Here is an 11,624-nt window from a genome sequence, read left to right as displayed (position 1 = left end):
CCAATGTATTGTCAGTAAATTGGGTATTTGAAGAAATCGGATATTAACAAATATGAACAGTATCGAGATTTAAGTTTGGGCTTAATCAAGATTTATTGATTTGGAGGAATTTTGATCTAAACAAAAATAATTGGATCAATCAATGGGGTCGAAACGGATTTGATCCAATGAGGCAAATCGATCAAAAAAAAAACGCAAAATACGAATCGAAATCATGGTCGTTTTGGAATCCATTTGAGAATTTGAGATACCTTTTTGACGAATCGAGTTCCGTTTTCAACGAACGAATCAAATTTGGAAGATCTTGGTTCTTTTGTCGGAATGAGAAAATCTCCAAATCGAACATTGTACCACCCACCATGCGAGATGTACAACTCGTTCTTCGTGTTCTTCAACAATCCAAGAACATCTTCAAAAGAACCACCAACACTTTTGGGTTTTGACTTCAAATTCAATGCAACCTTTGGAGATTGTTGCTTTGGAACCCAAATTTGTTTCACGGATTTTGGCTTCACAACATATGACGATTTTTGTGAGTAAACCCGCTTGTTCTTCCGATTCATCTTCTTCTTCTTTTTCTTTCTCATCTTTTTGCATCTTGAAGACTTGACTTCATGAACAAACCCACTTTCAACAACATGAACATTTTGAGTTTGAATCAAATCTTTTGGAGTTTGATATTTGTGATTTTCTTGGATCACCGGCTTCCAATAAGGAATCATTCCTTCAAACGAATCACAAGAACACAAAATATCATCGGTTTGAACTCCAATTGAGCAAAAAACTTTTTCATCTTGAGAATCAACTTGAACTCCTTTTTCTTGAACATCAAGAACATCACATTGAACTCCTTTTTCTTGAACAACATCATCATCAAGAACACCATCCCGAGCTTCACGACAATTTGCATAATATTCAAGTTTCTTGCTTCCATATTTGCATTCAGCACGAGAAATTCCTTTTATGACTTCTCCATCTCTTTCGATATGTTGTAATCAAACGATTAAACAAATGTTTGGTTCGAAAAATTGGACAACTAATTAATTCTCTAACTTCATTCTTTTCTCCATTTACAACAATATCACATTCACTTATCAATCCAACAGTTAAGCTATAAAGAAGATATTCAAATGAGCATTCACTTTGAAAATCATTCCTACGTATCATCCATTTCTCCATGATTACAAGAGCTTGAAATTTTCTAGAGAGAGAAAGTGATTTTGAATGGGTTTTCTAGAGAGATAAAGTGATACAAACAAGTATTCTAGAGAGAGAAAGTCAAATTATGGATCAAATCAAGGAAAAATTCGACTTCAAGAACACAAAAACACTCTCTAAACACGAAGATCAATGAACAAGAAGAATCACAAAATCAAAATAGCCATCAAGGATCAATTCTTGATCCAATCAAGAACACCCGCTCTAATACCAATTGTTGTGGTGTTGATTATGATGGCATGTGCGGAATTAGAAAGATCTAGTAATTCATCATACAAATTCAAGAACACAAGGAGTAAATAAATCTGTGTAAGCTCTTATTAGATCTAGAAAGATTATACAAATGGGTTTTGTATACAAATTCTCTCTCTAGTCTAACACTCCAAATCATTTTTTTTCAAAATGGGAGTCACTCACTTCCTATTTATAGGAAAAGACTCAACCCATTTACACATACAAAGAGGAAAGCCTAAAACATTACATCCAAGCATGACTTTGCACCCTAACACAAACCATATTTTTAAAAGTTCAATTTCAATAACTTACTTTAAAAATTAAAACATCACCAAACCATATTTTTAAAAGTTCAATATATTTTGAAACACTACCAAACCAATAACATAACTAATTATATTGTATATTATTATTAACCAAACTATATTATATATTATTATTAATTACACAATAAATAAATTCGATGTTGTTCGGTTATTTGCGGTTATTGGAAAATTTAAAACCATACCACTCCAAAACGTTATGTTTTTGGAAAAATTAAAAACCGCACCATCAATTTCCTTCTCGATTTCAGTTTGTTGGGTTCTTTTGTGTGGTTTTTTCAATTATTTTTATATGTGGTTCGATTTTTGCTCACCTGTAATGTACACACTTAATGTAAATTCATTCTCAAGAATATAACTGGTTGTAATAAACTCTATGTAGTCGACATCAAATTTTTGTGCTTCTAATACCCTTTGTCAAGCTTTCCTTTCTACTGCAGTAGTACACATTATCACATATTTCCTTTACAACACAAATTCTTTATGACTAAATCCAATAAAATCTACATCACGAATCGACACTTTAACAAGGTCTAAATACACTAAGGGATTTTGTACCAATATTCCATTGTAATGAACATTTATTGTCAAATACTGACCCGTATATGACTTAGACGATATGTTACAATCGACTTCAATTTCAAACCCTAATTTATTGATTTGGTGGGTCGATTTGTGAGAAGGTTGTAATCGGGAAGAATAATTTCGTGCATATGGTGTGACGTCAAACCATAGTTAAATGAGAAAGGAGGTTGAATGTTTGTAATGGCCATATAATATGGTAATATGGTACTTAACCCTTATTAAGTGAGGTAATAATGCATGTAACCCTTGAAATCATGTGAACATATTAAACATTTTCGTTAGTCGATCTTATATGAAAATAATTATCTAAATATGAAAAAAAAAAAGTTATAGACCCAACTCATTTTCCTTGACATGGGAAAGTGCCTAATAAAATTGTACAAACTTAAAAGGTTTTTATTGATAATGAATTAAAAGGGTAATGTATTTTATGATTTGCAAATATTTAGTTACTAATTTTTATTTTCGTTCATATTTATCCCCTTCAACTTGTTAAACTGTACACATTTAGTCCTTATGACCGGCTACTCCAGGTTAGCCGTTAAAAATGATTTAATATGGTAACATATTTTTCACTTTGTACACATTTAGTCCTTAATATTTTTGTATATATTTAGTTCTTAATTTTTTTGTTGTAAAATAAGTCATTTTTGTTTTTGTACTCATTCCATACTCATTAATGATTTCCTAAGGTTTTTCTCACGACATCTTACGTAAGAAAGCCATATGGTGGTGAGATAGGTTAAGGTGGTCCTATTATATGTTGTAGGCCAAGATACTTGGTGCGGGCCGGCTGTAAGGTGTAGGCACGGAGACTCGAGAAGAGCGGTTGTATTAAGGCGGCATGCCGAAAAACCCTGGGTATTCTAGTCTGATGACTGATTAAACCTGTTGCATCTTGGCATTTCAGTCCGATGATTGATTAGGCCAAGGTATTCCAATCTGATGAGTGCGGGCTCGTTATGCATGATAATATGTTTGTTGTATTAAGTATTTTGAGGAAAACTCACTAAACTTTGTGCTTAGTTGTTTATGTTTTCAAGTTCTATCGTTGATCGTGGGAAGACGAAGGCATGATTATACACACTCATCAACAATATTGAGGATTCATTGTTTCTTATATTACTCCGATTTTCGATAAATGTATTTTGAATAAACGTTTTTTCTTAATAATGAATTTATAATTAAGGACTTTTGCTTATTTAAAAATGAAAATTTTTTGTTGTGAAAATGAGACGTTACATATAAACATCAACAACCCCACACATTTCATCAATGATTGTCCCGCGTAAAATGTCATGAGAAAAACCTAAAGAAATCATTCATAAGTACTGAATGAGTAAAAAAAACAAAAATGACTTATTTTGAAATAAAAAAATATTAAAGACTAAATGTGTACAAAAATATTAAGGATTAAATGTGTACAAAATGATAAATATATTACCTATTAAGTTATTTTTCCCGGCTAATCTGGAGTAACCGGTCATAAGTACTGCATGTGTACAGTTTAACAAGTTAAAGAGATAAATGTAGACGGAAAAAAAAAAATCAGTGATAAAATATGTACAAATCAAAAAATATATTACTTTTGTACGTCATTAGCCCTTTTATATCATTTTCCCTAAAATATTCCACAATTCCACATTAATATATCTAAACTGATTTTGAAAATTTGGTACACGTTTTGTTTTTAAATGTAAATTGCATAGCACATATGCTGAATAAACATTGAAATTAAACCATTAATTTCGTATTTTTCTTTATAAAAAATGAAGCAAAACACAACAAACCAGGAATGTATCGTAACGTTAGCATATATGGCTATATTCAAAAAATTTTAAATTGTAGAAAACTCACTTCTATTTTCGATAAATTCCATCTTTTACCCCCACCTTTTCCCTCTCCACTCTTATAAAGACAACTCACCATCTTCCCATTACACTCAACAACTTCCAAAACCAGATAACTCCAGAGAGAGAAACACGTAATTTCTAGAGAAAGAAACATGTCGAAAGAAGTGAGCGAAGTCGGAGAAACGGCAAGGAAAGACTATGTCGACCCACCGCCGGCACCCATCATTGACATGGCGGAGCTGAAGCTATGGTCATTTTACAGAGCTCTCATCGCTGAGTTCGTCGCCACCCTCCTCTTCCTCTACATCACCGTCGCCACCGTCATCGGCTACAAAAACCAAACCGACCCTTGCGGCGGCGTTGGCCTCCTCGGCATCGCTTGGGCCTTCGGCGGCATGATCTTCATCCTTGTTTACTGCACCGCCGGTATCTCAGGTATAGCTATTTTAACGTAAGAAGTTCATTATCGTTTAACATACTGTTCAAATTTACCCTTCATGTTTTTATTTTGCTATTTTTAGTAAGTTCTTCATAGCCATATATTTTTCATAATAACAATGCATTCAAAATCTTTGCCAGAAAAAGCAAATTATACACACTTTTCACATATTTGACCAAAATGAGCAAAACATATACTAGTAATAGCAATATATTAAAACTTGCATACCCTAATAACAAAATAATTGTATTTTCCAAATACTTACCAAGAATAAGAATACATAACACATAATAACAACTTATTTACCTATTATGTCAAAAGTAATTGCAAATTTTCACTCCTAATAACACACTTGTACTATGTAACAAACCATAAGGTGTGTATTGACATGCAAATGTAAACAATTTACTATTATGGATAAAATGTAAAGGGTTAAGGCCATAAATGGTAACTAATTATTTTTCTTTACAAATCATATTTTTTTGAAAATTATAATCTTTGGTAAACAACAATGTTTTGTAAAAAAGCAAATATTTTGTTACATATTTATAACATCAATCCAAAATTAAAGTAGTTTATATTATTAGTGATATTTCATGTTTAGTTGTTTAATACTAATGAGTTTGTATTTAAACAGGTGGACACATAAACCCTGCGGTTACATTTGGGTTATTTTTGGCTCGAAAGGTGTCGTTAATAAGGGCTATAGCTTACATGGTGGCTCAGTGTTTGGGTGCGATTTGTGGAGTGGGTTTAGTGAAAGCGTTCATGAAATCGCCGTTTAACTCACTGGGTGGTGGAGCCAACTCGGTGGCACCAGGGTACAACAAGGGTACTGCACTCGGTGCAGAGATTATTGGTACATTTGTACTTGTGTACACTGTTTTCTCTGCTACTGATCCCAAAAGAAGTGCACGTGACTCTCACGTTCCTGTATGTGCTACTTGTACCTTTGTCTTTACTTGTTGTACATTCTTTGTTGGTCAACAAAGTTTCAAAAATTACTTACTTAATTACCACAACGTTACAAAAGTAATTGTTGATACAATAAATGAGACTAGATTTTTCTAGAAAATTCATTTGATTTCATATTTTGAAATGCGTTGTATAAAAAAATCGGTTTAACAAGTGGAGGAATATTTTCTAATTTAGTAAGACTTATGATTTTTTTAAACCTATGCATAAATCTTTAAATTCTATAAAAATCACTATACTTTGAAATTTGTTCGATTTAATTAGCGAATGATTTTTTTTTTTTTTTTAATTTATTTAACAAAAAAAAAAAACTTTAACCAAGACGGTTTCTTCTGATTGTTTTTTGCAATTTATTACCTGGAAACTTGTAATTAGTTTGATTAAAAATACTAAACTATAATGGTTTTAAATTTTTAATGGAATTTATTCTAAATAAAGCAACAAGAACAAGCCTCGAAAGATCTCATTTGGATGTCATCAGTTTGCTTTCTATAAAAGGTTTATTCTAAATAATTTAAAATGTCTAATTATATATTTAGTAAATAAATAAATAATTAGACATTTTAAATGATTTACAAAAACAAAGTACATTAAATAAAAAAAAAATCATTTGATAGATGTCGAAAATCCACCTCCTATGAAAATTTATTCTGAATAATATAAAAGGTCTAATTATGTGTTTATTCTAAATAAATCATAACACCTTTTAAATTAATTACGAAAATATAATATGTTCAATAAAAAAAATCATTTAAAATTGTAGGTATTGGCTCCATTGCCAATTGGATTTGCTGTGTTCATGGTTCATTTAGCCACTATCCCTATTACTGGAACTGGGATCAACCCTGCTAGGAGTTTTGGTGCTGCTGTGATCTACAACAATGAGAAAGTTTGGGATGATCATGTAAGATTCCTTTGTGCTTGGATCACTTGTACACTTGTGCATTAAATGTTGTACATTGATATTCATGATTTTATAATTCAAAATGAAAATTCTACCAATATATGCAAGATATTCTAATAATCAAACTAACTTTTTTACATAATTTAATACAAAAATTGCCTCATTTTTCTATTTTTCTCAAACTTAGCAACAATTTAATATAAAATAGATGCAAGATATTTTATGGATTCATGCAACATATTTAACTAATAATTTTATGCAACAAACTTACCTTTTGTATAATAGTTCTTACTTTTTACCATATTATATAATATTTTACTTGCATTATTTGTGAAAGTATTTATGGAAAAACGGGTAGCCTTCTTTTTCTCAAACTAACCAACATTTTTTTGTAGCTTGGGCCTTTCTTCTTTAGCCCCCATGATGACTTGTCCCATATGCTTAAATGTTGTACAATATGCATTAAAGTTTTGTACATTGCTCTGATTTTCGACTTTTTTCTCACCAATGAAAAAGTTTAGGGTGAGATTCCCTCATATTCACTCATCCATCCATGCATTCATTCGATGATAACTTGTACCATGTCATTAAATGCTATACCATGTGATCACATGTTTGTACATTGTTTTAAATTTAAACATTTTAGCTAATCAACTTATCACAAACTAGAAAAATTCTTGAGTTGGGTTTTTTGCTTCTAGCTTAATGTGAATAGTTAAGATTCAAGAGTAGCGTACAACTTTTATTGCATTATGTTACAACCTTACAAGTTTAAATCACATAGTAGCGTACAAGTACACCATGCTATGATGACTTGTTCCACATGCATTCATGCTATGGTAACTTGTACCATATGCATTAACTGTTGTACATTGCTTCTGAATTTTGTTTTGTGTTTGTTGTGTTGGGTGCAGTGGATATTTTGGGTTGGACCATTTGTGGGAGCAATGGCAGCAGCAGCATATCACCAGTACATTTTGAGGGCTGCAGCCATCAAAGCTTTGGGTTCATTCAGGAGCAACCCTACCAACTAAATTACTTTATATTGTTATTGTGTGTTTTTATTTATTTATTTTTAGTTTTAAATTTAGTTCGTGTTGTTTGATTTGGATTTGGTTTGATGTTTGATCTTTCAAACATGAGAAGTTTTTTTTCTTTCGTATTTTATTTTGATATCTATTAGGATGAGTTTGCTTAATTGGATTGAGGACAATTTAGTCATTTGACCAACAAGAGGTGATTGAACTAGATGTTAAGAGGCTTTAATAATAATTTTTTAAAAAATAGAGACTCTAATAATAATTAAAAAAAAAAAAAAACTCGAATAATAATTTTAAGTGTTAGGTTTGATAAAATTGCAAAAATGGTCCCTGTGGTTGGTAAAATTATGTAGTTTTGGTTCAAAACGAAATGTTGGTGTACTACTGGTCCAATTTTAGATATCTTGTGTGGTTTTGGTTTGTATTTTCTTGTGTTTTTGGTCCACATCCTACCTAAAATGACTAATATGCCTTTTAAATAATTATATTTTAATTTAATTAATTTATTTTTTATTCTTATAATAAAATAAAAAACAAAAACAAAATAACTCTCTCTCTCTCTCCACCATCATCAGACCACCCATTCCAATTAAGTCACACTCCACCACACCCTAAAATAGGACCACCATCACCACCACTTCGATGGCGACTCTGTTACCCTAGCTCCAGTGGCGGCTTCCATTGCGAGATCCACAACAAGATACATGATACGACGGCAAGACATCTAGATGTCATTAACAAACTTAGGCTCGAACAACTGGAATCACAAAATCAAGTGAAAGACTCAACTGAAGAACCCTAATTCGCCGTCATCGACCACCCAGAACAACTGGACTATCACCACCATCGATCGTCGTCACGTTCCCCACGGTTGCTCGATTTCTACACCAATGTTTGATTTTAGCTCGAATTAGGAGGGCAATTTCAATCTCGGATCCTTGAAATTGACTTCGTATCCTCTTATCCTCATCTTGTTCGAAAGAAGTAGAAGTTGATCTGGGAGGAGGTCGGGGAAGTAGAACCCTGACCCTCAACTCTCTTTTGCTCTGATTGCGTCGCCACCATCAACCTCACTTGTTCCCTTCAAGCTACCTTTTGCAACATCGGTCATTCGATAACAAAATCAACATCAATCCACATTTCAGCGCATAAAACAATTTTGTAGTCCACCATTTTCTATAAATCCGTCGATTTTTCGACGTTTTGGTTTGATTTTTCAGGTGAATGGTGGTGGCGAATGGTTATCAGGTTACGAAAGGAGAGGTGATGGTGGGGGAGATGGAGGTGGTCGGGCAGTCGGCAACGAACGGTGGTGATGAATGGAGATAATTGCAGGAGGAGTGAGAAAGAATGATTGTGTGTGTTCTTAAGGGGATGGTGGAGAACAAGGATGGTAGCAGGTGGATGGTGGTGGTAAACGACGATGATGAAAGGCGGATGGTGGTAGTGAACGAAAATGGTAGTAGGAGATCGTGGTGGTAAATGATAATGGTGGGATATGTTGAATGTTCTTGAGAGGGTAACACCTAGAGGGTGTTCTTAAGAAAGAGAGAGAGAGAGAGAGAGAGAGAGAGAGAGAGAGAGAGAGAGAGAGAGAGAGAGAGAGAGAGAGAGAGAGAGAGAGAGAGAGAGAGAGAGAGACTTTTAATAATTAAAAACAATAATATAAATATAGAAAATAAAAAATACAAATATAAAGGGCATAATAGTCATTTTAAGTGTACAGAGACCAAAAACACAAAAAAGATCCAATTTTGAACCAATCGTGCACCAACATTTCGTTTTTGACCAAAACTGCAGAAATTTGACAACCATAGAGACCATTTTTGCAATTTTGTCGTTAGGTTTTGAACCTTAGATCTTTTCTGTGAACTAACTTTTGTAAAATTATTAAAACATAAGAATGGTTTTTTATAAGGGTAATTTAGTAATTTAATCGGGAATATAGTTGATGGTAGGGCTATAAAAGACAAACGGTTTCAGTTTTAACTTATTGTTGTTACCTTTCTATATGCTATCGCTTTTTGTGTAAGTTTACACAATGTAATGTACTATTATAAAATATTAAAATTGTTCAAATAGAATGAATTTTTTTTTTGAAAGAGGTTCAAATAGAATGATTACTCATGACAGAAAAGCATAATCCACGTGTTGGACGAAATTGTTAATGTTTTTGATTTCTTATAGTTAGATATTTAGTTTCGGTTAATCAAATAAAAACACTTTATGTTTTTGGATTTTTTTTGTTTAAATATAACTTTTTTTTATTTCATAGTTCAACTTTTTATCAAAACAACTCTCAATTTCTAAAAATTCATCACCACCACCACAAACAATAAAAACTATATATATTCTCTTTAAAAAAACAATAAAAACTATATTAAATCAGAATATAAGTAGTAAAACGGCTAAAATAGTGAAATTAAAAAAAAAAAAATTAAAATAAAGTATAAAGGTAAAAAAAGGGGTTTCTTGATATTTTATTTTTTTATGTTTAAATCAACAAAAATATAAAATTATTAACTCAAAGTTTCCAAACATGACCGTGACAATACATAACTGACATTTTGCTTTGGAAGTGCACTAACGACAAATACACTTTCAGAAAAGAAGAGAAGACTAGACGCGTGTCGATGCCTAATAGGTTCAGAGTTGATGGCGTGTTTTCACATGGTAGGTCCAGGTCAAAGGCAGTAAAAAGACTAAAAGGCCTTGTTTATCTCCGAATAAATCTTTAAATCATTTTATTAAAAGCCTCAAAATAACGACTATAAAAGATGATATCATGAATCATGAATCATCGATGCACTAGAATTTGTTAAGAAAGATTATGATTTTTTTTTTTGTTAAAGGTATGTTTGTAAGCGATTTTCTAGGAATTTTTTCTAAATAAAATCAAATTAAAGAAAAAATTTTGATATGTTTATTTTTTTCAATCAAAAGATTGGATTATTTAAGACAATGACATGTGGGTGTAGTTTGTTCATTTTTAGACGATTTCTTTATATATATTTAAGAATTTAACTTGTTAAATGTTTTCGTATGTTATTATTATCATTTATTATCTAAGATGACAATGGTAACATTGAATATATTTAACAAATTATATGGTTAAATGTATAAAAAAATTTATCTAAATATGAATATTTATTTTTAAAAATTATTTTTTTTTATAATTTATTACAAAAATTTTATTATATTTTTTTCTTATAGATTTTTTTAATAAAATATTTTAAACTTTGGTTATAGTTTTTTCAAACTTTATTATTACTTTCATATAATTTTCATACAAATACTTTTAAATCAAATATTTTCTAAATATTTTAAAATTTTCTAACAAGTTTTTTTTGTAACATTTTCATATAATTTTTGTATAATTTCATACAATTATTTTTAAACTTTCTTTTACAATATTTTTAAAGCATTTCATAGATTATGTATGAAAATTTAATATATATATATATATATATATATATATATATTATTTTAAAATACTTTCGTTAAATACTAGTTTAGAACATTATATTAAAAAATTAAAAAGTTTACAAACTTCTAATTAAAAAGTATAAAAAGTTGTGATAATTTCAAAACATTTACATTGTATAGTTTTTTTTTTTTAATTTTCTATCTAATAATTCTTCTTGTTCTTTTAAAAGACACACTATAGTTATTGTTACATAATTTATTTAATTTTGTTGTTATATATATATATATATATATATATATATATATATATAAAAGAAGCTATATAAGATATTTCATAAAAATATATTTATTAATTAAAAAGTAAACTTTAAAATTGATCAATATTTAATTAATATTTATGATAATAAGTTTTTACTAAAATTAAATTAGTTGAAAACTGATTTGTCAAAATCAAAAGAACATAAGTAGGATAAATAATCAATCATCATTTATACTTTAAAAATATCATTTTGAAAAATGATATAAACAAATGTGAAAGATAAAACTGTTATTAAAAGTGTGACGTCCAATTTTCATAATTTTTTTTTTTCATTTTTATTAAAAAAAAGTTCACAATTATAAATTCAT

The 11,624-nt window shown here is 30.3% G+C and overlaps 1 protein-coding gene across 1 annotated transcript; it reads left to right on the top strand.

Moving 5' to 3' along the window:
- The first annotated feature begins 4,268 nt into the window (after nt 1-4,268).
- Nucleotides 4,269-7,729, top strand: LOC145009012 (putative aquaporin PIP2-8). Its single transcript, XM_078967660.1, has 4 exons — nt 4,269-4,648; nt 5,290-5,585; nt 6,391-6,531; nt 7,446-7,729. The coding sequence occupies exons 1-4, from the start codon at nt 4,366-4,368 to the stop codon at nt 7,563-7,565; spliced, it is 840 nt and encodes a 279-aa protein (XP_078823786.1). The 5' UTR covers nt 4,269-4,365; the 3' UTR covers nt 7,566-7,729.
- Nucleotides 7,730-11,624: the final 3,895 nt, after the last annotated feature.

This window comes from Lactuca saligna, chromosome 8 (assembly GCF_052625555.1).
Source record: "Lactuca saligna cultivar CGN05327 chromosome 8, ASM5262555v1, whole genome shotgun sequence".
Classification (NCBI taxonomy): Eukaryota; Viridiplantae; Streptophyta; class Magnoliopsida; order Asterales; family Asteraceae; genus Lactuca; species Lactuca saligna.
The sequence above is the reverse complement of the archived record's forward strand: the minus strand, read 5'-3'. Positions and strand labels throughout refer to the sequence as shown.